This window comes from Antechinus flavipes, chromosome 1 (genome assembly GCF_016432865.1).
Source record: "Antechinus flavipes isolate AdamAnt ecotype Samford, QLD, Australia chromosome 1, AdamAnt_v2, whole genome shotgun sequence".
Taxonomy (NCBI): domain Eukaryota; kingdom Metazoa; phylum Chordata; class Mammalia; order Dasyuromorphia; family Dasyuridae; genus Antechinus; species Antechinus flavipes.
Genome location: NC_067398.1, coordinates 513,352,440 through 513,378,071, shown reverse-complemented (window position 1 = coordinate 513,378,071; position 25,632 = coordinate 513,352,440). Strand labels below are relative to the sequence as shown.

Sequence of the window (25,632 nt, the reverse complement as noted above, 5' to 3'; positions counted from 1 at the left end):
CTCATCCTCTATTTCCACAGCTGCAAAATGAGCATGATAATAGCACCTTACACGGCTACAGTGAAATGCAAATGAGATAATGTATGTAAAGCCCTTTGTAAAGATTTAAAGTATTATATAAATGCAAGTACTAGAAGCAATGGGAGGAACAGTAAAATAAGAACAGAAGTAGAGAAAGTAGCATTTGATAAATATAGTTCCTGAAATTGAAATGACTTATTAGATCTATATCTTAAGATCACTTCTTTATAGTTTATTTTTACTGAAAATAAATGAAGAAACTGTTTACCTAATTTCATTTTCTCAGAATTCTCTCCTAATGTGAATTGAGTCAGGCATATGACTTATTTTTTATAAGGAGTTCACATTGAGAGTTTGCTTTTTTCCCTAGAGATAACATCTTGTTGGCACACTAGAAAGAAATTGCCTTTGCTCTTCTGATTTCTTAATCTGAACTTAAAATTATCATCATTACATAGCTGTATGTACTTGGACACTCTGTCACAAACCTTTCTTCCAAGGTCAATCTGTTGATTGAGATTCTTGGCATTTTCTTCCTTTTGCTATCATTACCATTATTATCAACTTAATATAATCTCTTGTAAGACAGTTTTAGGAAAAGGTTATCAGACATAATTGCTGATTTTTCTTCCACCTCCTACTTTTTCTTTACCTTCTTTTGCCCCTCTAATGACTGGCCAGGTTCATTCTAGCATTTCTTAGCTTCCTATTTATATTATACATTGGGCCTGGGATGCTATATCTACCAAATTTGTCATTTTCTTATATCTGGACAAATCTTCAGCTATCTGAAAAGAGACAGAATATCCCCAACTATGGGGATCCAACTATGAATATCCCTAATCCCCACTCTTCTCCAATTTCTCATGAAGTTGAACAGGATGGTAAATATTTTCTGGAGAAAAGAGGATCCCAGTCAATTACTCAAAACGGTGGCATTAAATTAATTTGTTTTCTACTTCGTTCATTTTTTGTTTATTTGTTTGCATGGTCCTACCATATTCTGAATGCAAGTATAAAGTCACAAGAAGCCAGGAAAAAGAAGACATAGAGGATTTAAAAAAAAAAAAGAAAAGAAAAGAAAAGGAAAAAAAGCTGCTTCTAGCTGAGATGTCTAACTTCTGACTGGCAGTCTCTGCAGCTGTTTTGGGGGAACATGCTTATTTTGAAGAGAGAGGAATTGTTCTGCTAAATGACTGGAAGAAAGATCTAGTCAGATGAAAATTCTTCAACTACTGTGCAGTTTAGAAGAGAGCTGAGTCTTATGCATCAAGCTAGCTGAGTTTATTCTCAAGTGCCATTTGTAGCCTGGGAGAGGGGAAATATCTCTTTATTGCTTAGTTGTCTTCTATGCCCTTTATGGTTTTAAAGAGAGAAATCATGTTTTGGATAGGTTTTGTATTTCCTTTGTTATAAGATCATTGCATAAAAGTTTTGTTGTTCTAGAAACTCATTGGAAAAAATAGAATTTTGGTGAACAAAATATCTGAATATATTTGTTTGTACTGCCCAGAAACCCAAACTGAGAAGCTTTGCACTACTCTAGCTTAAAGGAACTGCTTGTCATCATACAAACAGAAAACTGATATTTTTTTTTGTTTTTAAAAAAGTGTGCAATACTTTATCAGTACCTTAAGAGTGGCTGTGAACAAAGAGATCTTGTTACAACTTCATCAGAATAAGAGACGATGAGCAAAAGATTTGCTCAGTGAAAGAGAAATGAGGAACATTAGAGTAGCAGATATCAAAGAAATGGATTCATGTGGGATAGATTATTGCTGGAGGAACCATGTAACTGTGCTTTCAGAATTACCCCAATTATATATTTCTCCACTCATATACTTCCCTGCTAAGTTTCTATAAATAAGTGATCACTCTCCACCATAGATATCATGCTATTAATGGGAGGTTGTGACTCAAGTTTATAGGTTAACTGTAATGTTTTGATCATTCCAGCTCTTATATACAGAATGAATGGTATTTTTTTTTTGCTTTTCCTTTCATTTGTTTTTTTGTTTGTTTTTATTAAATCTGTTAAGAACTAATGGTGTTATGGTAATTGAATTTGTGTAAATGAGAAAAATAATGGTAGGACTCATGAGCTAGACTTAAGTAATAAAAATGTATCCTACAAACACATAACAGTTACTCTCTCTACTTTTAAGAAGCCAGTTCTAGGAACTGCAAACCTACCAACATGAGTGCCAAGTGAGTAGATAACAAGATTAAGGGGCTAGACAATGTCTGAGATATAAGAACACGCCCCCATGTTGGCACAAAAAGGAACCATGTCCAGGACAACCATTACGACACTTACTGATCAATACATGATTAAAGCCTTATAGTAGTTTTGTAGCCTGAAAGAACTTGACATGTTTGTTGAATAAACTACAGACTTTGCCTAGAGGCTCTAAGCCACTGTGCTCTGCACTCCATGGGAACATGCTTCCTAATCTTCATCTTGGCCATTTTTCTGCCCCACAATCAGGCAGGTTCATTCATATACCTACATCTTGCTCTTATATCTAATCAAATTATAACCTCTGGAAAGGGCATGTTAATGGTTGTTAGTAAAGTGTTGTCTCACTCCTATTTCTAAGCCTTCCAAAAGCAAAAACTCCCTCTTGTCCATCATTCCACTATATATGTTGTCCCTTTATATGAGAATGAAAACTCCTTTAGATCAGGGACAGTCTCTTTTTTGTATTCATATCCCCAGCTTTTTGTACAGTGATTGAGCACATGGTAAGTTGGAAGAGGACCAAAATGGCATCACTACATTAGAGTCAAGTTACAATGTGTCCAACTGGCTGATCAGACTAATATGAGTTCAGAATGCTCTGCCTCAGGTTGGACATAAATAATTTCTATGAACATTTGAGGTAAGTTTTCTAGCTTTGTGCATCTGGTGTTTCTTCTGAGCTATTTCAATTCTGTTTTGCACATAAAAGCACCACACCTTCTCTGATAAAGGCCCTCCATTCTGGGTGTTGTCTCCCATGTTGAGCTCATCAATTCTAAATTTCTTAAGAGAGACCTCAAGAGTGTTCTTCTGTCGCTTTTTTCTGACCACCTTGTGAGCGTTTGCTATGTGAGTTCTCTAGAAAAAAATCTTTTTGGTGATTGTGCATTTGGCATCCAAACAATGTGGTCAGCCTAATGGAGTTGTACTCTCTGCAGTAAAGTTGGAATGGTCCAAAAAAGGACCTCAGAGTCTGGTATTTTCTCCTGCCAGGTGATCTTCAGAATCTTCCTAAGACAATTCAAATGGAAGCGATTTCGTTTCCTGGCATAGCGCTGGTAAACTGTCCAGGTTTCACAAACATACAATGATGAAGTCAGCACAATGGCTTTGTAGACCTTCATTTGGTGGTCAGTCTAATCCCTCTCCTCTCCCACACTTTCCTGTGGAGCCTCCCAAACACCAAGGTAGCTCTGGCAATGTATGTGTCAATCTCACTATCAATGTGACATCCCTGGAAAGTACACTGCCAAGGTAAGAGACATTATCCACAATATTCAAAACTTCCCCATTTGCTGACTGATGGAGGATTAGTGTTTTCTTGGTATTGATTGTTAAGCCAAAATTAGCACAAGCCACATGGAACTTACATAGTAAATACTTATATAGTAATAGGATATTAGAGCTAAAGGAGAACCTTAGAAAATATTTAATCCAAACCCTTCAGTTTACAAATGTGAAAAACAGTATTCAAATGATTTGCCCAAGTCTCACAGATTGTAAACCCAGTGTTGTTTTTAATATGAAATAGTATTTCCTAATGTTTTCCCTTTGTCTGTCTTCTTTCACACAGCTAGATGGTGCAATAGATAGAGCACTGAGTAAGGGAAGAGTCAGAAAGACCAGAGTTTAAATCTGCTCTCAAATAGTCAATGGTTGTGTTATCCCAGAAAAATCCTTTAACCTCAATTTCCTCAACTGTAAAATGGAGACTAAAATAGCACTCCAAAAAGTGCTCCCAAAGCACTCCCAAAGTTATTTTATAAGGAGCAAATAGATATTTGAAAAGTATTTAGCACAATGCCTAAAAGATAGTAGATGTTTCATAAATGATTTGTTTTTTTCCTTCCCTTCTTCAAGACAATATGATCAATTGTTAACTAATCTATGATTTTTTTTTTTTGCCCAGACTTGCAATTACATTGGTGGGGGAGATCTTTATAAGTAAAGTTCCTCAACTACAGCAGATCAGCTATTCAGTTCAACAACTTATAGTCTTGGAAAATTACCACAGCAACAGAAAAGTTAAGCAACAGAGAAGTCACACAAATCTCAGATGATGAGTCTTAAAACCAGATCATCCTGATTTAAAACAGCTTTTTATTTACTTATCCATGCTACTTCTCTCTCATGATAATATAATAACTAACATTTATATAGCATTTTATTATTTGTAAATCTCTTTACATAAATGTCTTATTAGTTACCACTGAATAACTATCACTAATTCAAAATTTCAATTTTAATCAATGATTTCCATTAAACTTTTATCATATCCTAATAACAAATAAAAGGAGATGGGACATGGAGTCTCTGCCCTATTTGCATCATAGCTACCAACCAAATAATAGTTACTACTAATAATATGATAATAATTATCAGATCAACAACAGGAGGGTAAAAGAGAAAAAACAAAGACCTATATTCTTTTTTTTTTCAATATTTTTAATAACTTTTTATTGACAAAACCCATGCCTGGGTAATTTTTTACAACATTATCCCTTGCATTCACTTCTGTTCCGATTTTTCCCCTCCCTCCCTCCACCCCCTCTCCCCGATGACAAGCAGTCCTATACATGTTAAATAGGACACAGTATATTCCTAGATACAATATATGTGTGCAGAACCGAATAGTTCTCTTGTTGCACAGGAAGAATTGGATTCAGAAGGTATAAATAACCCAGGAAGAAAAACAAAAATGCAAACAGTTTACATTCATTTCCCAGTGTTCTTTCTTTGGGTGTAGCTGCTTCTGTCCATTCTTGATCAATTGAAACTTAGTTAGATCTCTTTGTTGAAGAAATCCACTTCCATCAGAATATATCCTCATACAATATCGTTGTTGAGGTATATAATGATCTCCTGGTTCTGCTCTTTTCACTTAGTATCAGTTCATGTAAGTCTCTCCAAGCCTCTCTGTATTCATCCTGCTGGTCATTTCTTACAGAACAATAATATTCCATAACGTTCATATACCACAATTTACCTAACCATTCTCCAGTTGATAGGCATTCATTCATTTTCCAGCTTCTAGCCACTACAAACAGGGCTGCCACAAACATTTTGGCACACATAGGTCCCTTTCCCTTCTTTAGTATCCCTTTGGGGTATAAGCCTAGTAGAAACACTGCTGGATCAAAGGGTATGCTCAGTTTGATAACTTTTTGAGCATAGTTCCTAATTGCTCTCCAGAATGGCTGGATGTGTTCACAATTCCACCAACAATGTATTAGTGTCCCTGTTTTCCCACATCCCCTCCAACATTCCACTTTACCTTTTCCTAAAGACCTATATTCTTGAGTGACCATGAGTTGACTGCAAATAAAATTCTTCCAAAATAGAAGGAAACCTGTGCTGCTAAAAATTCTCAAATAATTGGAGACTAAGAAGTAAAAGCCATACCTTGTGCCACCTGATCACTGTTCGCCTGAGAGATCAATGACCATAAAATCATGCACTATTAAGATTGGCAGAATCTGGGTCAGCCAACAAAAGATCATTAGTGATTTAAGAAAACATGGTCTCTATTACATTTCAAACTCTAAATAAATTTAAAGCCATATGAGGAAAATGTAAAAATAACTAGCAAACGATGGCTAAGAAATTTGCACAAAGAAATGCATTGAATTGAAAAAGACTTAAGGAGTCAATTCACTTATCTGAGATTTATAAAATAAAGAGGTAGAACTAAATTTTCAAGACATGATTAAGACAGTGCACAAAGATATGATTGGTGGTGATTTTTCCCAGGACAAATTTGTTCCAATTGAGAAATAAGAGATAGAGGCGACTCATAAAAAGGAAAAATGTAAAGAGAGATAAAGTTGTGTAGATGCGGGAGTGAAGAGAATAAGGGGGGAGGGAGGGAAATGATGGGAAGGAAATAATGCACCTGACAAATACTTTGAATTAAAATGAATTGAAACTCCCTGTAATAGTACTTATACCTTCATAGATAATACTCTTCTTCATAGAGTATCAAAAAAGGGATAGTAACCTTTAATCCCAGCCTCTAGAACTCCCCAAACACCTATAACACTAATAAAGAAAAAGAGATGGACTTTTTTAAGTAGGAAAAATATTTATATAGTTACAAATATTTATATAGTCCAGACTACCAAGATACTAAGCTCTTTCTCTCCTTCATTGACCATCCATCCCACTGACCCCACACCTCACACCTCACACCTCCAATTTCCATAGTCCTGCATGCTTCAAGTAACCTTTTAACAATGTCTCCCTTTCTCTCCCCCATTTTAAAATTTATAATTGTGTATTTGAAGAGCATCCCAACATATTCCCCACAAACCTAGCCTTGCACAGAGTGACATTCTCTAATCTCTGTTCTTCCTCGGGGAATGAATTTTTTGCTGGTTTATGAGTAAATTTTTCTATACAGGTATACCCATAAAGGTCTCTTTCAAAATAATGTTTGAAAATATGTTTTGTGTAAGCTAATAAAGTGATACATGATTTTTCTAATAAACACTTTTTATTCTAAAATTCACAAGAATCCAAATAAAAATGACATTTTGATACACATGATAGAACAGAGAAAGAGTATTATATCTGTAACTAAACTGCACGTCTCTGTTAGGCACAGCTTCCTTTTCCTTTTAAAAATGTTTAAGTTCAAAATGTAGTTGTCAAGGCCATCCTGCTCATCTGTGATTCTTTCTGGCCTTCCTTTCTCTGAATTCCTTTTAAAAGATGCCTCTGTGTAATCTCTTTTCTTTCATGTTTTTTCTGTCATATCTAATTCCCTGTTTTCTCATGTACCTCTCCCATTAGAAGAAAAAAAAAGCAAACAAAAAGACGAAGCCCATTCAGCAAATATGTATAATCAAGTAAAGCATATTTCCACATGAACTGTGTACAAAAATGTAGGTCTTATTCTGCATCTTGAGCCCATCATTATTTCTTTTTTTTTCCCCTGGAAAGATTTTCTTTTTCTTTTCTCAATAGTGTTTTATTTTTCCAATTACATGTAAGATAGTTTTCAACATTCATTTTTGAAAGATTTTGAAAGATTTCCGAATTTTTTCTCTCTCCTTCCCTTACCCGCCCCCTCCTTAAGACAGCAAGCAATCTGATAGAGGTTATACATGAACAATCATTTTATACTTATTTCTATATGTTGTGAAAGAAAAATCAGAATAAAAGAGAAAAACCACAAGAAAGAAAAAAGTAAGTGATCATGAGTAACTCTCCATACTTCTTTCTCTGGAATGAACAGTATTTTCTATCCAAAGTTTATCTGAATTGTCTTGGATCACCAAATTGTTGAGAAGAGCCAAGTCCATCACAGTTGATCATCACATAATATTGCTGTTATTGTATGTAATGTTCTCTTGGACCTACTTACTTCACTTGGAATCAGTTCACATAAATATATCCAGACTTTTCTGAAATCATTCTGCTCATCATTTCTCATATAACAATAATACTCCATCACATTCATAGGCCATAATTTATTCAGCCATTTTCCAACAGATGGCCATTTATGTTATTTCTAGTTCTTTGCCACTAAAAGAAAAAGAGCTGCTATAAACATCTTTGCACATATGGATCCTTATCCTCTTTTGGGATACAGACCTATAGTGACCTTCTGGATCAAAGGGTATGTACAGTTTTATCCTTTGGGCATAATTCCAGGCTGCTCTCCAGAATGGTTAGATCACAACTCCACAAACAATTCATCAGTGTCCTCATTTTCCCACAGTCCCTCCAACCTTTATCATTATCTTCTTGTTATCTTAGTCAACTTGATAATAGTAAGGTGATACCTCACAGTTGTTTTAATTTGCATTTTTCTAATCAATAGTGGCTTAGAGCATTTTTTGTATAACTATGGATAGCTTTAATTTCTTCATCTGAAAAATGTATGTTCATATTCTTTGATTTTATTTTTTGGGGAATGATTTATATTCTTATAAATTTGACTCCATTCTTTAAACATTTTAGAAAGTAAGGACTTTATCAGAAATACTGATTGTAAAAAAAAAAAAAAAAAGTTTTTTGCTTCCCTTCTAATCTTGGCTGCATTGGTTTTGTTTGTGCAAAATCTTTTTACTTTAATGTAATCAAAATTATCCATTTTGTATTTCAGAATGTTCTATAAGTCTTCTTTGGTCATAAATTCCTCCCTTTTCCAAAGTTTTGACAGATAAACTATCCCTTATTCTACTAAATTGCTTATAGCATCATCCTTTATATCTAAATCATAAACTGATTTAGACCTTATCTTGGCAAAGGGTACATCACTCCTTCTTTCAAGGACTGATTATCATGCTTCATTATCAGTCCTCTGTAATCATAATTAGTCATATTCTCAATTAGTCATGTTCTCAAGTTTTTCTAAGTCATTTTTTTACTGTTGTTATTATATAAATTATTCTCCTGTTTCTACTCTCTTTACTATCCATCAGTTCCTTTAAGCTTTCCAGGTTTCCCAGGAACCATCTGCTTTATCATTGTCAACTATATAATAAGGGTACAATACATTCCATATGCCATAATTATTTAGCCATTCCACAATAGATGGATACCTCTCTAGTTTTCAGTTCTTTTCCACTTTTTTACTAGCTGCTATAAATATTTTTGCATATATTAGTCAATTATAAGTTTTTCAGGGAAATTGTTGTGTCAGAATGCTAGCAGGAAAGTTAATTTATTGCATTTCTACCCTTTCTCTACATTCAATTTGCAGCAGCAGCTACTGGAAGACCATGGTTGCCTGTAGTGTTAATTTTTGCTGAACTGTAATTATAAGCATTTGACTAGAAAAAGCAGAAATTTAACAGCATTTTCCTAATGATAGTTTCAAAAGCTAAGAATCCAAAAAGGGGAACTATTTTCTCACTAACAAAGCAGCTCTAGATGCTGAAATGATAGAAACCTTGAAAGTATGCCTTTTAAAATTGGGGCTAGAGAAGAAGGGATAAGGCAGGTATACTCTGCAAAAGCATAGATGATTGCTCATTACATTTGTATATGTTACCAAGCTAGGATGGATAGCTAACATACTGTATCGTTATCAGGATCCCAAAAGATCTTGCCCTTTGTCCTAGTCAAATCATATTTGTGTTCTGTTATGGGCACCAAACTTAAGGAAAAATATTGAAAAACCATAAAACAGAGAAGAGCAACCAGAATGATAAAAAGGCTTTAGGTCCATTGCACTTAAAATCAATTGAAATAATTGGGGGTGTTTTGCTTCAAGAAGAAAAGGATCAAGTAGGAAAGGATAGCGGTTTTCAAGTATTTGAAAGGCTGTTATATTGATGAGGTTAGGCACAGGGCAGGGAGTTGTGGGAACCCCTTTCTGGTCAGTGCAGGTCCTTCATAAATGAATTTATAAACCCAAAAAGTTAAACTGGCAAAAGAAGTTTATTATTAGAACTGAGAAGTCAGCTTTTGCAGGCTGACTTCCTTAGTGGCAAGATTCCAACAGAGAAGTAAAGATCTAGCAGAGAAATCCCAACAGAGGGGTAAATGAGGTCCTGTTAGGGAAATAGGTGAGAGAGAGAAAGAGAGAGAAAAAGAGAGAGAGAGAGAGAGAGAGAGAGAGAGAGAGAGAGAGAGAGAGAGAGAGAGAGAGAGAGAGAGAGAGAGAGAGGTTCCTTGGCATGATTTCTGCTTTTGACTCTCTCCAAAGAATTGAGCTGAAGAAAGTTCCTTATATGGGTAGCTTTTGGTGGGGGTTGGGAGCAGTTTTGAGTTAAAATCAGAATAGAGAATCTTCTAATTGAATGAGTGTCCCTGGACTAACTTCCAACTCAATAGAGTTGGATAGAAATCTCAATCTCAGGCTAAGTAGGAGTGGTCCTGGACTCAACTAGTCCCATCAAGATAACAGAATGAAACTACTTTATCTTGATTCCCTGGGGTGAGTCTCTCAGGGGAGAGCTTCTCTGAGGGAGTTTCTCAAGCTTTCCTCCCAAAGTCGAGAGAGAGAGAGAAAGAGAGCGAGAAAGAGAGAGGGAGAGGAGAGGGAGAGGAGAAGGAGAAGAGAGGAAGAAGAGAGGGAGAGGAGAAGGAGAAGAGAGGGAGAAGAGAGGAAGAAGAGAGGGAGAGGAGAGGGAGAAGAGAGGAAAAAGAGAGGGAGAGGAGAGGGAGAAGAGAGGGAAAGGAGAAGGTGTTTCAGGGCTCCCCTCATCAATATGAGAAAGGGACTAAATTTATTCGGTTTGGCCACAAAAGGAAAAATCAGAAGCAATGGGCAAAAGTCACAAAAAGCTTAATATCAGGAAAACAAAACTAATAAAATTAATGGACTGCCTTAATAGATAAAGTTCCCCTTAATGAAAGCTTTCAAACAGAGGCTAGAAGAATGCCTTCTGGATTCCTGGTAGCAGGGACTCTTGCTGGATATGGGTTAGACTAAAATGATTTTTACCAAGATCCAAAAGTGGAATGCCCTATCCTGGGAATAAGAGGGTTTTCTTCTAAACATGATTTTTCTTTAAACTAATAATTCCTGAGTTAAGCAACAAAATTATTGTTGGATCCTTACAAAGTGTTAACTCATCAGAGTTGATAGAGACAATAATTATCTAATTTAGCATGGTTCGGTATGATTGATCTGATCTTACAAGGAGATGTTATGGGCCAGAACCTGAAATAAGGTACTAAGTGGAACTGATAGAAACAATGCTTGTGTTCACACCTTTAGAGAGCTCATATAAGCAAGAAGCTCGTAGGGCCAGAAAACACTCTGGGAGGAAACCCATAATCCCACTCTTGGATCCCACAATCCCACTCTCAGAGGAGGAGTCAACCTTTGAGATAGCATAAAAACAGCTGAGCTCAGTCAGCAGAATTCAGTTGAAAAGACTGAGAGGGGAGTGTCATCAGTTCAGAAGAAGCCTTCTCTCGGAGGCAACCAGATTCATTCATCCCACCATGGTGGCTGGCCTCCTGTACTTCCCCCACTGAGATCAAGGCTGGTCTAAAAGGCTCTCCAGAAAGCTGCCCAGCCCCAGGCAAGGAGACCAGAGTGGGAAGGAGCACTCTGGGAGATTGAGAGCCAGAAGCCCTCTCTCTCGGAGGCAAGAGAGATTCATTCCATTTTCCACCTTTGTGCTGGCTGGAGGCTGAAGAACAAACCTTTGGATTTGGAAACATTCGGAGGGAGCTCTTGGAACCAAGCAGAGAGACAGGTCTCTAAGAAAACTAACTGGGCTATTTTGGAGGAAGCAATAAAAGATCTGAACTTTTAACACCTGGCTGCATTTGGAGTAATTATTACTTTTAATTGAAACGAAGGCTGCCTCCAGAAAACCTCCCCAAGAAACCTGCTCAGAGAGAACTATCATATATATTATATTATAAAGAAGAAGAACACCACACTTTTACTTTAAGAGCTCACATATTCCTGGCTACCAGATATTATCCCTGTTATGGTACATTTAAGCCGACTGAGTGGTGCTCAGTTACAAATCAAAGTTAGAAGAAAAGGAGCACAAACCCAAATGCTCTCTTAAAGAACTTCTATACCTACTATAAACAATTAGAAGGTAAGATTTAATCCTACAAACAAGTGATAATTCCTGCAGGAAACAAAAGGGGTATGCTGTATTCAGCTCATTTGCAGAAGATTTTGAATTCAATAGAAGATAGTACCAATCAGCTTTTAAATCCTGATTTAAATATTTACTATCCAGATGATCTTGAGTAAGTGGTAAAGGGAAGGGGTGAAATAAGTATTTATATGGCACCTTCTATTTGCTACTTACTTTATTAATATTATCTCATTTAATCTTCACAACAACCTAATAAGGCAGATGCTATAGTTTCCCCCATTTTATAGTTGAGGAGACTGAGGCAAACAGAATCTTAAAAAATTTGCTCAGGGTCATACAATTACTAGGTACCTGAGGCTGCATTTGAACTTGGGTCTTCCTTTCTCCACTGTTCAATCCACAATGCCACCTAAATGTCTGAAAGCCAGTCACTTTTCTTCTCTGAATACTCAATTTTCACATCCATGGAATAAAGTTCTTTCCAGGTTTTAGGATCCTCATAGTACTAAGTAAAGCTTATTGAAAAGGGAAATCATGGTCCAGAAAGATTCTTACTTCAAAATGCCTTTATGATACATCCATTTCTCTCTATTCGAATTCTACCTAATGCTAGGAGTAAGGACACAAATAAGAGATTACAGAGAAGTTGATTTAGATCTGATATCAGGAAAAACTTGGTAAGATAACTTATAGTTATCTCAAAATGGAATGTGTTGACCAAAGGGACAGTAGATTCCCCTTACTGAAAGTTTTCAAGCAAAAAAGGAGAACCACTCCTCTCCTGGCTAAGTGGAAGAATGATGACAATGATGAGAAAGCTTAATCTTTGTAGAAGGAAACACTATTCTCACAAATGAAATGAGTACATAATAGAAAGTATATAATTAACACTCAATTGGGTAGAAGGCTAAAAGTGCTATAGAATTCCCAAGGACCAGGGAGTTATTTAGATTTGAAACAGAGAAGACCTGAATTTCAAATTCAAATTCAAATAATCTCAAGGTCATCTAGTCCAAGCCATACCTGCCAAAGAATTTCTACTATACAACTCCACCAAGGTTAAATGGCATGCTCAGTATCACACAGTAAGTATCAAAGACGGATTTGGACTCAGGTCTTTCTGACTCCAACTCTATTTCTCTATCCATTGTGCCTACCTGCCTCTACATAATGGACACCATGTGCAGTGAAAAAACCCAAAAACATATTTTTTAATTGATCACTCATTCATTCACCAAGCACTTTTTAAGCACCTATTTTATGCAAGGTGGTCAGCTAGGCACTAGGGTACAAAGACAAGAGTAAAATAGCACCTGGATTCAAGGAATGGGATTTTTACACCAAGTTAGAAGCTAAGGAAACAGAAAACACTCATTTACAAGGCTATCAACACCTGAAATTTTACTAGGGGATACAACATGTAAAGAGATAAAGCAAAAGAAAGTTTAGACAAAGGAAATATAGAGTAATTTTAGGAAGAAGGATACAAATAACTGAGAAGTATTCAGGAAAAATCTCATGTAAAAGATTGCAATTGAACTGAATCTTGAAGGAAACAAGTATTCCAAGAGGTGAAGATAATGAAGGAGTTCATCCTGTTCATCCCGGGATTGGGGAAGAGCTTGCAAGAAGATATCAAAATAGGAAATGGAGTGGTGTCTACGAGAAACAGCAAATCAATCCGTTTAACTAAAACATAGAGTATATGAAAGAGAGCAAAGGGAAATTGTCTAAAAAGATAGGTAGGAGCCTGAGTGTGAAGGGTTCCAATGTCAAATATTGATCAAGTGAAAAGATGATTCTGGCCTGTATTTGGCCTGTAGTTGTAACAAAGGCATGATTTTATCTTTATCAATTAATGATATTTTTGAAAGGAGAAATGGTGTCCTCGATGAGAGGGTCAGGATAGCAATTCCTAATTCAAAATTCACATGTGACAAATTCACAATGGCCTCTTTCCCAAAAGGTGCATTTATTTACTAGAAGAGGTTATAGACAAAATGAAATGGAATAGACGCTAGGAGTGATAAATATGACATATTGCATACAGTTAACAAGGAAGGGAATTTTAACAATTTAACAATGGAAAAGATAAGCTACCCAGTGGAACTTAGAATTAACCAGCAGAAAGGGAATATACCATGAGGTACAAATACTCCATTAACTGGCCTGCTAAATCCATAGGGGAGTATACTAGACTATCCAGAGATAGCTATAGTAAGGAGAAAGGCAACAATAAAGAGAAGGCAGTATAAGGAGGTAGAAAGAGAACCTCATAGAGAGCTTAGACCTGAAAAGGACTTAGCAAAGATCATCATGAGCATAACTTTTATAGGGGAAATAGGGCTTTGGGAGTTTCTCAGGAGAGGAGGGGAAATAAAGGTGGGAACAAGGATGTATATTGAGATGTTGAAGAAACTAACAAAGCCAGTCTGGAAAAACAAGTTTATGAAAAACAATTTAACCAACTAGTAAAGTAAAAATACAGAATATTAAAGATGAAAATAACTCTTTGAAAATTCGAATTGGGCAAAGGGAAGCCAGTAAAGCTAGGAGACCAAAAATAACAAAACAGAATAATGTTGTGCCACAGTTCTCCTTTATTATCAGGTGAATACCTGAAAGCTGTGACCAAAAGTAGAACTTTGACATAATAATGCAAGAAATATTCCAAAAAAATTGTTTTGAAACAATAGAACATGTGTGGAAAGTGGAAATATATCCTTTGTGGAAAACACATAGGAATATTACTGCCAAATTTCAAGAGAAAATTTTGCAAGAAACAAGAAAACAAACAATTTGAATATGCTGGAGCTATAATTAGAATTGTACAGGTCTTATCAACAGCCACAATAAAAAACTGCAGTTCCTAGAATCATATATACTGACAATCAAAAGAACTAGGACTATGGCCAGAAATATCACATTAAATGAACTTGCAAATTTCAGGACTTTCTTTTAACCAAATCAGAACTCAATAGAAAATTTAACATATGAGAGCCAATATTAAAAATTAATTTCAAGAAACTTAACATGGACAAATTGTTTTATATTTTATATGGAAAAGTATACTATATATTTAAGATTGATATCAGCAATTGGGTAGCTCAAAAGAAAGATTAGGGCAGAGTTAAAGGAAAAATAGTAATGATGTTACACAAATGAGGTGTAGAAGAAGAATAGACACAGAAGCATTAGAGATGGGAGGAAGACTTGTGATTCTTAAAACCTACTCACATAGGGAATAGGTTAAATAAACAACACAACACACACACACACATATATATATATATACACACATACATATATACACACACATACATATATATACACATACATATATATATGTATATATATATATACCATGAAGAGTATGGCATCCTCCAAAATCTAAAAAAGAAATAAGGAGGGAAAGGGTGGGCAGTGGGGGAAACAAAGGGTAGAGAAAGAAGATAAGGGAGGGATCCATGGTTAGGAGGGAGGTTAAGTAATAGCAAGACAAGTTAAGAAGCAGAATTAAAGCAAAGAGTTAGCAGGGATAGGAAAGGTATGTGTGTGTGTGTGTGTGTGTGTGTGTGTGTGTGTGTGTGTGTGTGTGTATGTGTATCTACATATATTATATTAATGTAACCCTATCTAACTATAGCCTGCTTAGGGAAAATAAGAGGATGAGAGGGAAAAAAAGAATAAGGTAAAAAAAAAATGTGTGTAGCTGAGAACAAAAGAATCTATAGGGAAGCAGAGAAAATATGGACGCTCATGAATATAATTTCTTCTCTTATTATATATCCTTTCTTGAACTAATAATTTATTGTTATATTTGTTATATATTTTGAATCCTCCCTAATGTTCTACTGGGCACATAATTCTGTTTTGTTTTGTCTTCCTTTTCTGTTTTTCATTTTTTGTTGTTTTTTTTTAAATAAAATAAATTTAAAAAAATTTTAAATGGCAGTCTGAAAAAAAATGACAGTCTGGAACTAAATTCCTAGGATGACAGTTGTAGCATTTTCTGAAAAAGGGGAAAAATAATTTGATTTAAGGATTCATATCACCTGAGAATGATGCATGTTGATAGAGGTACTACAGTAAAATTTAACACTTAATGTACCATCTCAGTTGTCATTGGTGCTGAAAAATTCTCAGTAAAACCAAATAAACCAAATCAAAAACATTCAATTGATGACTACAAATGGTTTTTCCAGTTCTTCAATTTTATTTATTACTCTTATTTTTACACCAAGTAGAGTTCCAAGGAAACAAAAATTATTCATTCACAAGACCATCAAATACATAAAATGGATATATTTTGGTTTAGTTTTTTTATTTACTCATTTACAGTTATTCATGTTTCTACTCAAGATACATCCAATGCTTCCAGTTGAAGGTCCAAAGTCTTGGGCAGTTCCTGGGTTATTTACATAGTGACTAAAATACATTTTGAGCATTACTATAAGATCCTGAAAATAAATAGTTTTGATCGTATGGCAATCAGGAAGAATCAAGAAGGAAAGGTTTAATCTTATGGTAGCTGGATATTCAAAGGAAATACTGTGAAACCATAACTCCACACCCCACCTCCAGAGACTATCCAACTCTACTGGACCAATAAATAACAATAGCTGGTCTGGACAATTAGATAATAAATAAAATAAGCATAGTGAGATTTTCTGGAATCAATATTAAGATTATTTGCTTTTCTTTAGTGTAAATGGGTGGTTAGAATAGAAATAAATTACTTATTTAGTCAACAAGACAATTCCCAGGAGGTAGAATGACTTTTTGATATAGAGACATGTAAGGCTCAAGAAACTACCTTTGAGCCCATAAGATTCTAGTAATCAGGCACAGCTGAAAGAAAGCCCAAAAGTCATCTATTCAAACTCCCCAGTTTTACAGGTGAGGAAAGTGAGGCTCAGAAAGGAATAAATGATTTGCTAAAGACTTCCCAGGTAAACAGTAGCAAATCTAGGATTCAAAGCCAAATCCTCTCACTTCAAATTCAATATTTTTCCCCTTATACAACACTGTCTCCAGTGATGTTGAGTTCTTCAATGTCACACTATTAAGGAACCATCATTCATGAAATCATAAGATTTTCAAAAGTAGTCATATCTGTGTTAATTATTTTACATCAAATTTAATATAATATTGAACTCAGATGGAAACAATCAAGAAAGGGACCTTATATTTTAGGTCCTGAAACCCAGTGGCCAATTGTCAAGTTCTACATTTTCACTACTGAACTTTTTATATCATAATCCACTTTGGGAACATTCCAGATAAGAGTGAGCAAATCTTTTTAATACCAAAAGTAACTACATTCATCCCTTCAAATACATTCTTGGATGAGGAAAAGACAAGTAAACCACTATTTTAAAATTAGTATGTCTTAACTTCAGTTTTAAAGTCAGACCAAAGTGTTTCAAAATGGATTAATCTTGCCTTCTGATTCAATGTCAATGTATTTTTTTTTGAGACTTAGTTTTGAGACTCAATTTAGAATGGTCAAGGAGACATATTTTGTCCTTAAGTAGTGGTCACAGCATAATTTGCGGACCTTACATATGCTATCTTCCTATGGTTAAAAGTGTGGTTCAGGCCTAGGAAATGTCACTCAAAAAAGTCAATCTGAAACTCAGAAATTCAATAAGTGTCAGGTAACAAAAATGAGTTCCAGAAAAGTCATTGAAAGATATAAAAAATATTTCAACAATTTTTTTTACAAAATAGAAATTTTCAATGAATGAATACACACCTACTTAATGAATGAATACACACCCAAAATCACAAAACTGGGGTATGGAGGGGGAAAAAAACTTTTTTCAAAATTGACAATAAATCTCAACAAGACAAAATTGGACCAAATCATCCCTCTTAGAAAGTGTATCTAATTCTAATGAGCATTAAACAGTCATGGAATTATTTCTTAAAAGAGAAAAAATACATAAGGTACCAAAATACACCACTTTTTGAAAAATGTAGTCAGCTCTCAATTATCTACATTAACTGGGGGGAGCAGGGGAAACAGAAGCCTATTAGTTTACAAACAAAACTTTTCTTACAATCATTTGGATTTGGACTAAGAATGTATTGCATGATTGATTTCTTTATTTTACAAGGAAGCCGATTTAATTTCTTGACACTATTTTACTGAGGTTGATGCTAAAGTTAGTTTTCATTCTCTAAGCAAGCAACACCAACAGAAATCTGGGGAAATGTCATAGACAGAGAGAGGGAGCAAAGGGAAGGAAGTAGCCTGGAATCTGAAAATCTGAAGTAGACTATATCCCAAATGGATTATCACAGGTGAATAATTGAAGGTTGATTAACATTCTAAATAAAGCAGAGGAAAAACCTTACATGTGCATCTGATTTTGGAAGAGACCATAAATAAAAGGTGATTATGTGGCTGGACTTGCAGCTTGCCTGCTTACAAAACTACATATCCCTCTGCAAAAATGATGTCTTTGTTCAAAAATGAGAGAGAAACAGATAGAATAAACATAATATATTTTTAATACTTGATAGGGAACCCACAGGTCATTCTCAGTCCATAGCAACAAATAATCTCTTTGAAGGTCTTTCTCATCTCCTGACTGCGGAAGGCATAGATCAGAGGGTCAATCACAGAGTTACACATAATGAGGATGAGGTACATGTTGAAATGGGACATGAAGCAAATACAGTAAAGGTTCTGGGGGCAAGAAATCATTAGGATGAGGTGGAGGAAAAACGGAGCCCAGCAAACAATGAAAACTCCGAGTAACATTGTCAGGGTGATGGCCCCCTTCATGCTGACCCTCTGCCGGACTGAACTATAGCCAGACAGGGCTGCAATCTGTTTCACATGAGTCCTAGCCAGGAGAAACATGTGAATATACAGAGACACCATAAGAAACAGCATGGTGAAAAACATGGTAATGAGACAAATGATGACATAAGTAGACTCATAGTACAGAATGAAGATGATCCCACAGCCGGTACAAAAGGCCCAGATGCATGCAATGATGAGCCCCGATCGCTTCACCGTCATGATGTTGTGGTAGCGCAGGGCATAGAAAATGGTGACATACCTGTCCACTGCAATGGCCAACAGACTGCACATGGAGGCCACCACAGAGATGCAGATCATTGAATCAAACACATTGTCTATGTGGCGCACAAAAGCATCTTCCATCACCAGATGCTTATTGTTTATTAAGTATATTGTGATGGTCTCCCAAGCATTGGACACACTCACTAGCATGTCTGCAACAGCCAAATTGCATACAAAGAAATACATGGGTGAGTGCAAGTTCTTGTTCTTAACTATGGCCCCGATGACTAAAATATTCTCCAAGAGGCTGATGATACCAAGAGTCAGGAACACCTCAACAGCTATACCCACTTGCTCACAGGGTGAAGATTTGCTCTTGATCATGGGTCCAGACATATTGCCCCTCAATGAGCTCAAGTTGACATCCAACGTGTGCAGAAAAAAAGAAGAGTTCATTGTGAGAAGAAGTGACTATCTTCTTTCCAGTGAATTTGCTGTAAAACAGAGTAGCAAATATGTGATCCAGAGAACAAAACAGCCCTACCCAAAAGACAGCAACATGATACAAACAAACTCAAGACAACAGAGACAATCAAATAGAATGGAATATGTTTAACAGTTCCTCTCTAGCTATAACCTCCTTTATCAAATCCCTGACAATCTTGACAATGTCTATGATAAAGTTTTCTGGAATTTGAATTCCTAGTACCACTTTCTTTTCTATTTCCACCTCACTTAAACAAAAAAAAAATTTAAGATCATAAAAAAACAAAATTGATTTGCTCCCTTTTTGTCCCTTCTTCTCTTCTCTCCTGTCTATCTTTCAGTTTGTTAGATTTTATGGTAAAGATAGATGTCTGAAGAAAGGGCACCCTTCCCAAAAGGAATGATAGATGTGCATCTGCTCTCTCAGCATTGATCCTGACTTTCTCAAATCAGATTAAGTCCCAGTTTTAATATTTAATTAATATAATTTCATTAACTTTATCATGTTCCCCTTTAGATTCTTTTCTATCACCACAAAAAGATAGGTTTGCATCTGCATTTTAAAAACTGAGGAAGAAATTGAGAATTGTTCTTCTTCACTGAATATTAGCTTTTCTCACTTTTGCATTTCTTGAGAAAGCATTTTAATCATTCTATAAAAATACATGAACCAGAAAGTGCACAAAAATACTAGCTCCTAAAAAGAAACTTTATTTTCCCAGTTACACAACTGCTTTCTGCCCATTGTGATCCAAACACTCCCTTTGCCCTCTAAACCCAAAGCACAGTTTTCCTGTGTTCAGATTTTCAACATTTTTTTCTATTCAGAATGATCACAATAAATATTAATTTAACTGCAATCACAAGATAGATACTGTACAGAATAATTAGATGTCCCCCTCTAAGGGAGTTCATATTACCTAGAAATCATATTACCTAGAAAAATATCTTATAGAACAGCTTCAGAAATATTCATTTAGCTACGCTTGCTGCTGCTCACACCCTTCTATGCTTACAAATTAAGAATGGGTTCACATTGCTCCCGACAGACTTTTAAATCAGTAGATGTTGTAACTATTTACCAGTCTTGTTCCTTCAGCTCTTACTTCTGTTCCCAGACAGCACTCTTTCTCCCCCAGCTGTTAGAAGTTGCAGCTCTCCCAGGACACCTCAAATCTATAGGTTGTGTTGTTTGCCTGGAACAAGATGCCATCACCAGGGAAGGCAGGAATTCTCAAATCTGTAAAGCAAAAGCATCAATTACCTCCACTCCAGCTGCCTTATATAGACTCACAGAATTATTGACTCTCCTGAGCTCAGCTTAAGACTCCTCCTCCCTCCCCCTCTCCCGTCTTCCCTCCTATTTCCAGTTCTTCCCTCCTTTCTACCAACTTATTCTTTTTAGAGTAGCTTCTGTGTGTAATGAACACTTGGGCTGCCGGTACCACCTAGTGGTCTACAGTTGTAGAGCAGTTCCCCAGATCCATTAATAAACTTTTCAATGAAGGATGGCTACTTCTTCATTACACACTAAGGATTTTTTTTACGTCTTCTTGTTTCTTTAAGATCTTCTCCAAAGGCATTTTTTTTTCTACTAAACTAGCTGTTCAGGCTATTATTGTTCCTTTCTCACTTTTTTCAAACATTAAAATTCAATTAGCTCTCAATGGTTCTCAGAAGACTTCCATCTCTGAAACCCCTTTTGTGATACTATTTTCTCCATGAAGCCCAACAATATTTTTCCCCTATTGGCTGTTTTGTTAAGAGAAATAAAAACAAGAAGTTCCTTTCTACAACTGTCCAATGTATCACCTTATTCCATGATTTTATGACTAAATCAGACTGCAGAAGAATTTAAATCTTGTAAGGAAAGATCTTCCTTAGCATAATAATAAACTCCAAATTTACTTTAAAAAAAACATAGATGGAGGACTAGAAGAAATCTTGGGGGTCATTTACTTTACCCCCACTCATTTTATGAATAAGAAATCCAAGATTTAGCAAGGCTAAGTTACTTGCCTAACTTTACACAGGCAATAAAATCAGAAGGTGAATTTGAAATTCACTCTTTCCAAATTTATAATATAATTCAGATTCTAGTAATAAATATTCCCTATTATTCTTCATCTCCATCCTATCTTAAGGAGTTCTATACCTGGTTCATAGTCTTCCTCTTCTGTCCAACTCTGACCCTTATGCTGAGAAATTCAACATGTGTTGATGTTCCTTCAAATACCCTGATCTCTCAATGTCTTAAATCCCCTCAACTCCCATGACTTTCTCAGTTCTACTTCAGCCACACATGGGGATAGTCACACTCTTGATTTTCCAACCTCAAGTAAAATTCTATACTTTCAGATTAAAAATTCTAATTTCTTTGGGATGTGAGCCTAACAATGGTATAGCTTTTCAGAATAACTAGACAGACCAATTTCAAGTTCCACAAACAGTGTACTAGGATAACTATTTTCTTACAATGCTGCCAACATTTGTCATTTTCCACTTTTCTCATCATACCCAATTTGATAGATATAGGGTAGAATTTCAAGGTCACTTTAATTTGTATTTCAGCTACATGCAGGGAAAGAATACTGGAAATGAGTGTGGACCAAAACATACCAGTTCCACTCTTTCTGTTATTGTTTGCTTACATTTTTGTTTTCCTTCTCAGGTTATTTTTACTTTCTTTCTATATCCAATTTTTCTTGTGCAACAAGAGAACTGTATAAATATGTATACATATATTGTATTTAACATATATTTTAACATATTTAACATGGGAGAAGGAGGGAAAAAGTTGGAACAGGAGGTTTTGAAAGGGTCAATGTTGAAAAATTACCCATGCATATGTAAATAAAAAACTATAATTAAAAAAAAACTTTAATTTGTATTTCTCTAAATATTTGTAATTTAGAGCAATTGTTAATATAACTGTTAATAACTTGAATTTCTTCTTTTGAGAATTACCTGTTTATGTCTTTTGACCATTTTGCTATCAATAAATGAAAAATGTTTGCTGAGTGATTAAATCCTGATTCTCTGACTTTAGATTCACATTATTGTCTCATTTTTGTTTCTCAGCAACCAAAAAAGAGGAATTTTTAATCCGAAGCTATCTGAACTCACCACTGAGTTAGTTTGAGAACATGTTGGGAGGTATACTCTTAGGCTTACCTTTTTGTGAAGAAAGTTGTCATCTAATTAGTTGAAATACCACCTTCCTCTGCTTTGCGGTCTATTGTCTTTATTTTGCTTCTTGGGTGTTACCTTTGGCTTTATTATAAAACTCAAGCATTTTTCTCTCTGTTCTTTTGAGTATCTAGTTTTGATCTCTGCACTGATTTTGAAGCTGTTTGGTTCACCCATGGAATGCTTTAGAGGTGGTTTCGGCAGGGGCAGGGGAAGGAAATCTTTTGTTTTTTAATTTCAGTAATATACTTTCTTTCCTTTTTTGAACAAATATGCTTTTGGTGAAGTCTTGGTTTTATTGATATAGTTACTTTCTTTGCTCATATGCAGCACAATTCCTTCTTGAATGGGTCATTATTCTGAGATGATATGCACAACTGTTCAAATAATTTCATGATGCTCCTTCCTTCCCACTCTCAAAATCTGGGGACAAAAGAGAAGTCTTAAATACTAGTTTGTTAGATATTTTGTTTTATTTACTTTTTCAATACTTCTTATATTTCTAATCTCTTTTACTTTTAGATGTTGACATTCAATCCTAAATAGTCATGTCATCATTTGAAATAAAGGAAAATAAATATATACCAATCACTATGCTAAGCAGTTGAGAAAAAAAATGAAAAAAATAAATGAAACTGTCTGACATCAAGAAGTCTACATTCCAGTAAAAGCAAGTGTGTGTGTGTGTGTGTGTGTGTGTGTGTGTGTGCCAGAGAGAAGTGTCTGAGAAGTCACAGAAATAATTTGTTGATCCATAGATCAAAAAAACAAGAGTAAAATGACAGTATAAATTTGGTTTATGAATCAATGTAGAAGATAGAAAATGGACCAGAAATCAAATGGTAAATTGACTAAAGTAAATATCTATATGGAATGGGAAGTACGATATGGTTTGGTGGCCTGGGTTTGGCAAAATATAGTGGATTAAGTAAGTTTTCACTCACTTAATCAACAATTGAGAAATATCATTCCTGGTAAAAATTCCAAAGCTGAGTGGATTAACTTTCCCAGGGAGTAGGGGTATTTTTTTCTGGTGGTCTGTCACAGAAATGCTACAATAGGTGGAGATAAATGGACTACAGAAATGGTGGGTTTAGACAACAGAAATACATTATAAAATTTCCATAAATATGTCAAATGTTAAAATAAATGTATATAATTAGCTTATTATTAAAAGTCTGAAACAAAAAGAATTACTCAAATTGCTAAGAGAAAAGAATATATTAATAACCCCTTGTGTTATTTTCACACATACTCACATATTTAATATTTCAACAGGATTATATGTATATACATATATATATATATAGCTTCTATGGCATCCTTCTTTGATGCTTTATCATGGCATAGAGGTGACCCTGGCTTCTCAAACTATTTTCACTATCAATCATTTGCATGGAGGAGTTATATGTGTATCCTAACATACCCTATGAAGAAGCAGAAATGACATTTAAGGCACTTAAGAAAGAACTATTGGACCAATCCAAGTATATACCAAAGAAGTAGCAAAACAGTTTTTAAACTATTGAGAAATATTGATGCACAAGCTATTCATGGTCCAGAACCAAATATCTCATCAACCCAAGATCTAGTTCAATCTTATGGGTTTCTCAATAATCCTATTATTTTTGAATTGTAACCTTTCCCAGGATGTTTCTCAGCAACACCAGAATTTGGCTTATGCCTTGGTCTCCACAACAAAAAGAAAATTATTTTTAGCTGCAGACAAGTAGGTCCAGTATGGGACAAGCTTTGTAAAACCCAACGAAAAGAAGCACAAAGGGTTAATATTCAAGTTCATAAATAATCACAAATACTACTCTTCTTCCAACTATTGCTCCTGGGAGCTAAACAGTCCTGTAAATTCCTACACTGAAGCTGTGTAGGTCCCTTCTGGTCTCTCATTCTTGCCCCTTCCACTCCCCCAACAAAATATGGCATTGTTAGAAAATCAATACCCTTCTCTAGATCCACTTACTATATGTAATTCAGAGTAATAGATGAAACAAGGTCTGGATTTATTCCTATACATTATAACAGCAGACCAGAGCTGTTCCTGGAGTCAGAAAGGTCCAAGTTCAGATCCAGCCTCAGACACTTACTAGATGTGTAACCCTAGGCAAACCACTTAAGCCTGATTGTTTCAGTTTCCTCATCAGTAAATAAGATGGAGAAGGAAATGGCAAACTGTCTTTGCCAAGAAAATCTCAAATGGGTTCACAAAGAATTGGATATGACTGAACAACAATATTATGGTTCTGTCTCTTCTCCTAGACTGCAAATTCTACCTAGTCCTTGAACTAATCTCCTCGATCAAGAAAATGAGCCCAGGAAGTTCTTAGTTGTTGCTACTCCATTGCTCCAATTGAATTCAACTCAATGAGTACTTATTAACTATCTATTATGTATAAAGCAATACTAGGCTCAAACTTGGAAGAAAAAAAAAAGTCCCTGCCTTTAAGGAGCTTAAATTCTAATGAAGATTGCAACATTTAACAGACAAATAAATAATATTACAAATTAAGGAAGGAAAGAACCACTACCACCCAAGGAGATGAGAAAAGGCTTCCTTCAAAGGTATGACTTGAATTAAGCATTAAAGATAACTAAGAATTCTAAGAATCAGAGATAAGGAAAAAGTCCAGGCATATAGAAGACACTGTATGGATGCATGGTGGGAGATGAATTGCTGAGGAAGGGCTCTACAGAATCATAGAATTAGAACTGGAATCACCTAGATCAATTCCCATTTTTTCCCCTGAGATAATTGGATTAAGTGACTTGCCCAGGGTCACACAGCCAGGAAGTGTTAAGTGTCTGAGGCCACATTTGAATCCAGGTCCTCCTGACTTCAGGGCTGGTGCTCTATCCAATTCCTTTCTTTAAGAATAAAGAAACCGACCCACTCAGAGAGGCTGAGTGTTTTGCCTGTGGTTGAACAGCTAGTAAATGTCTAAGGAAGGATTTAAACTCTTCTTGTCTTACCTAATTCTAACTATTGCACTCTGTCAAGTACTCCAAATTAATGATCTTATAAGAACTATGTAATCATGAAGGGCTAACTGCATCCCAAGATTCTTGTCATTAATGTATCAGAAACCAAATCCTCACTTATTAATAGGATAGGATCC

At 35.4% G+C, this 25,632-nt stretch overlaps 1 protein-coding gene across 2 annotated transcripts in view; it reads right to left on the bottom strand.

Moving 5' to 3' along the window:
• Positions 1 to 18,283: 18,283 nt before the first annotated feature.
• Positions 18,284 to 25,632, bottom strand: part of MC5R (melanocortin 5 receptor) — a 31,125-nt gene continuing 23,776 nt past the window's right edge. For both annotated transcript variants that reach the window (XM_051970516.1, XM_051970517.1), the window contains exons 2-4: positions 22,487 to 22,924; positions 20,395 to 20,552; positions 18,284 to 19,320 (exon numbers count right to left, since the gene is read on the bottom strand). In XM_051970516.1, coding sequence (XP_051826476.1) covers positions 18,305 to 19,282 — 978 coding nt within the window. In that variant the 5' untranslated portion in view covers positions 19,283 to 19,320; positions 20,395 to 20,552; positions 22,487 to 22,924 and the 3' untranslated portion in view covers positions 18,284 to 18,304. The remainder of the gene's footprint in view (positions 19,321 to 20,394; positions 20,553 to 22,486; positions 22,925 to 25,632) is intronic.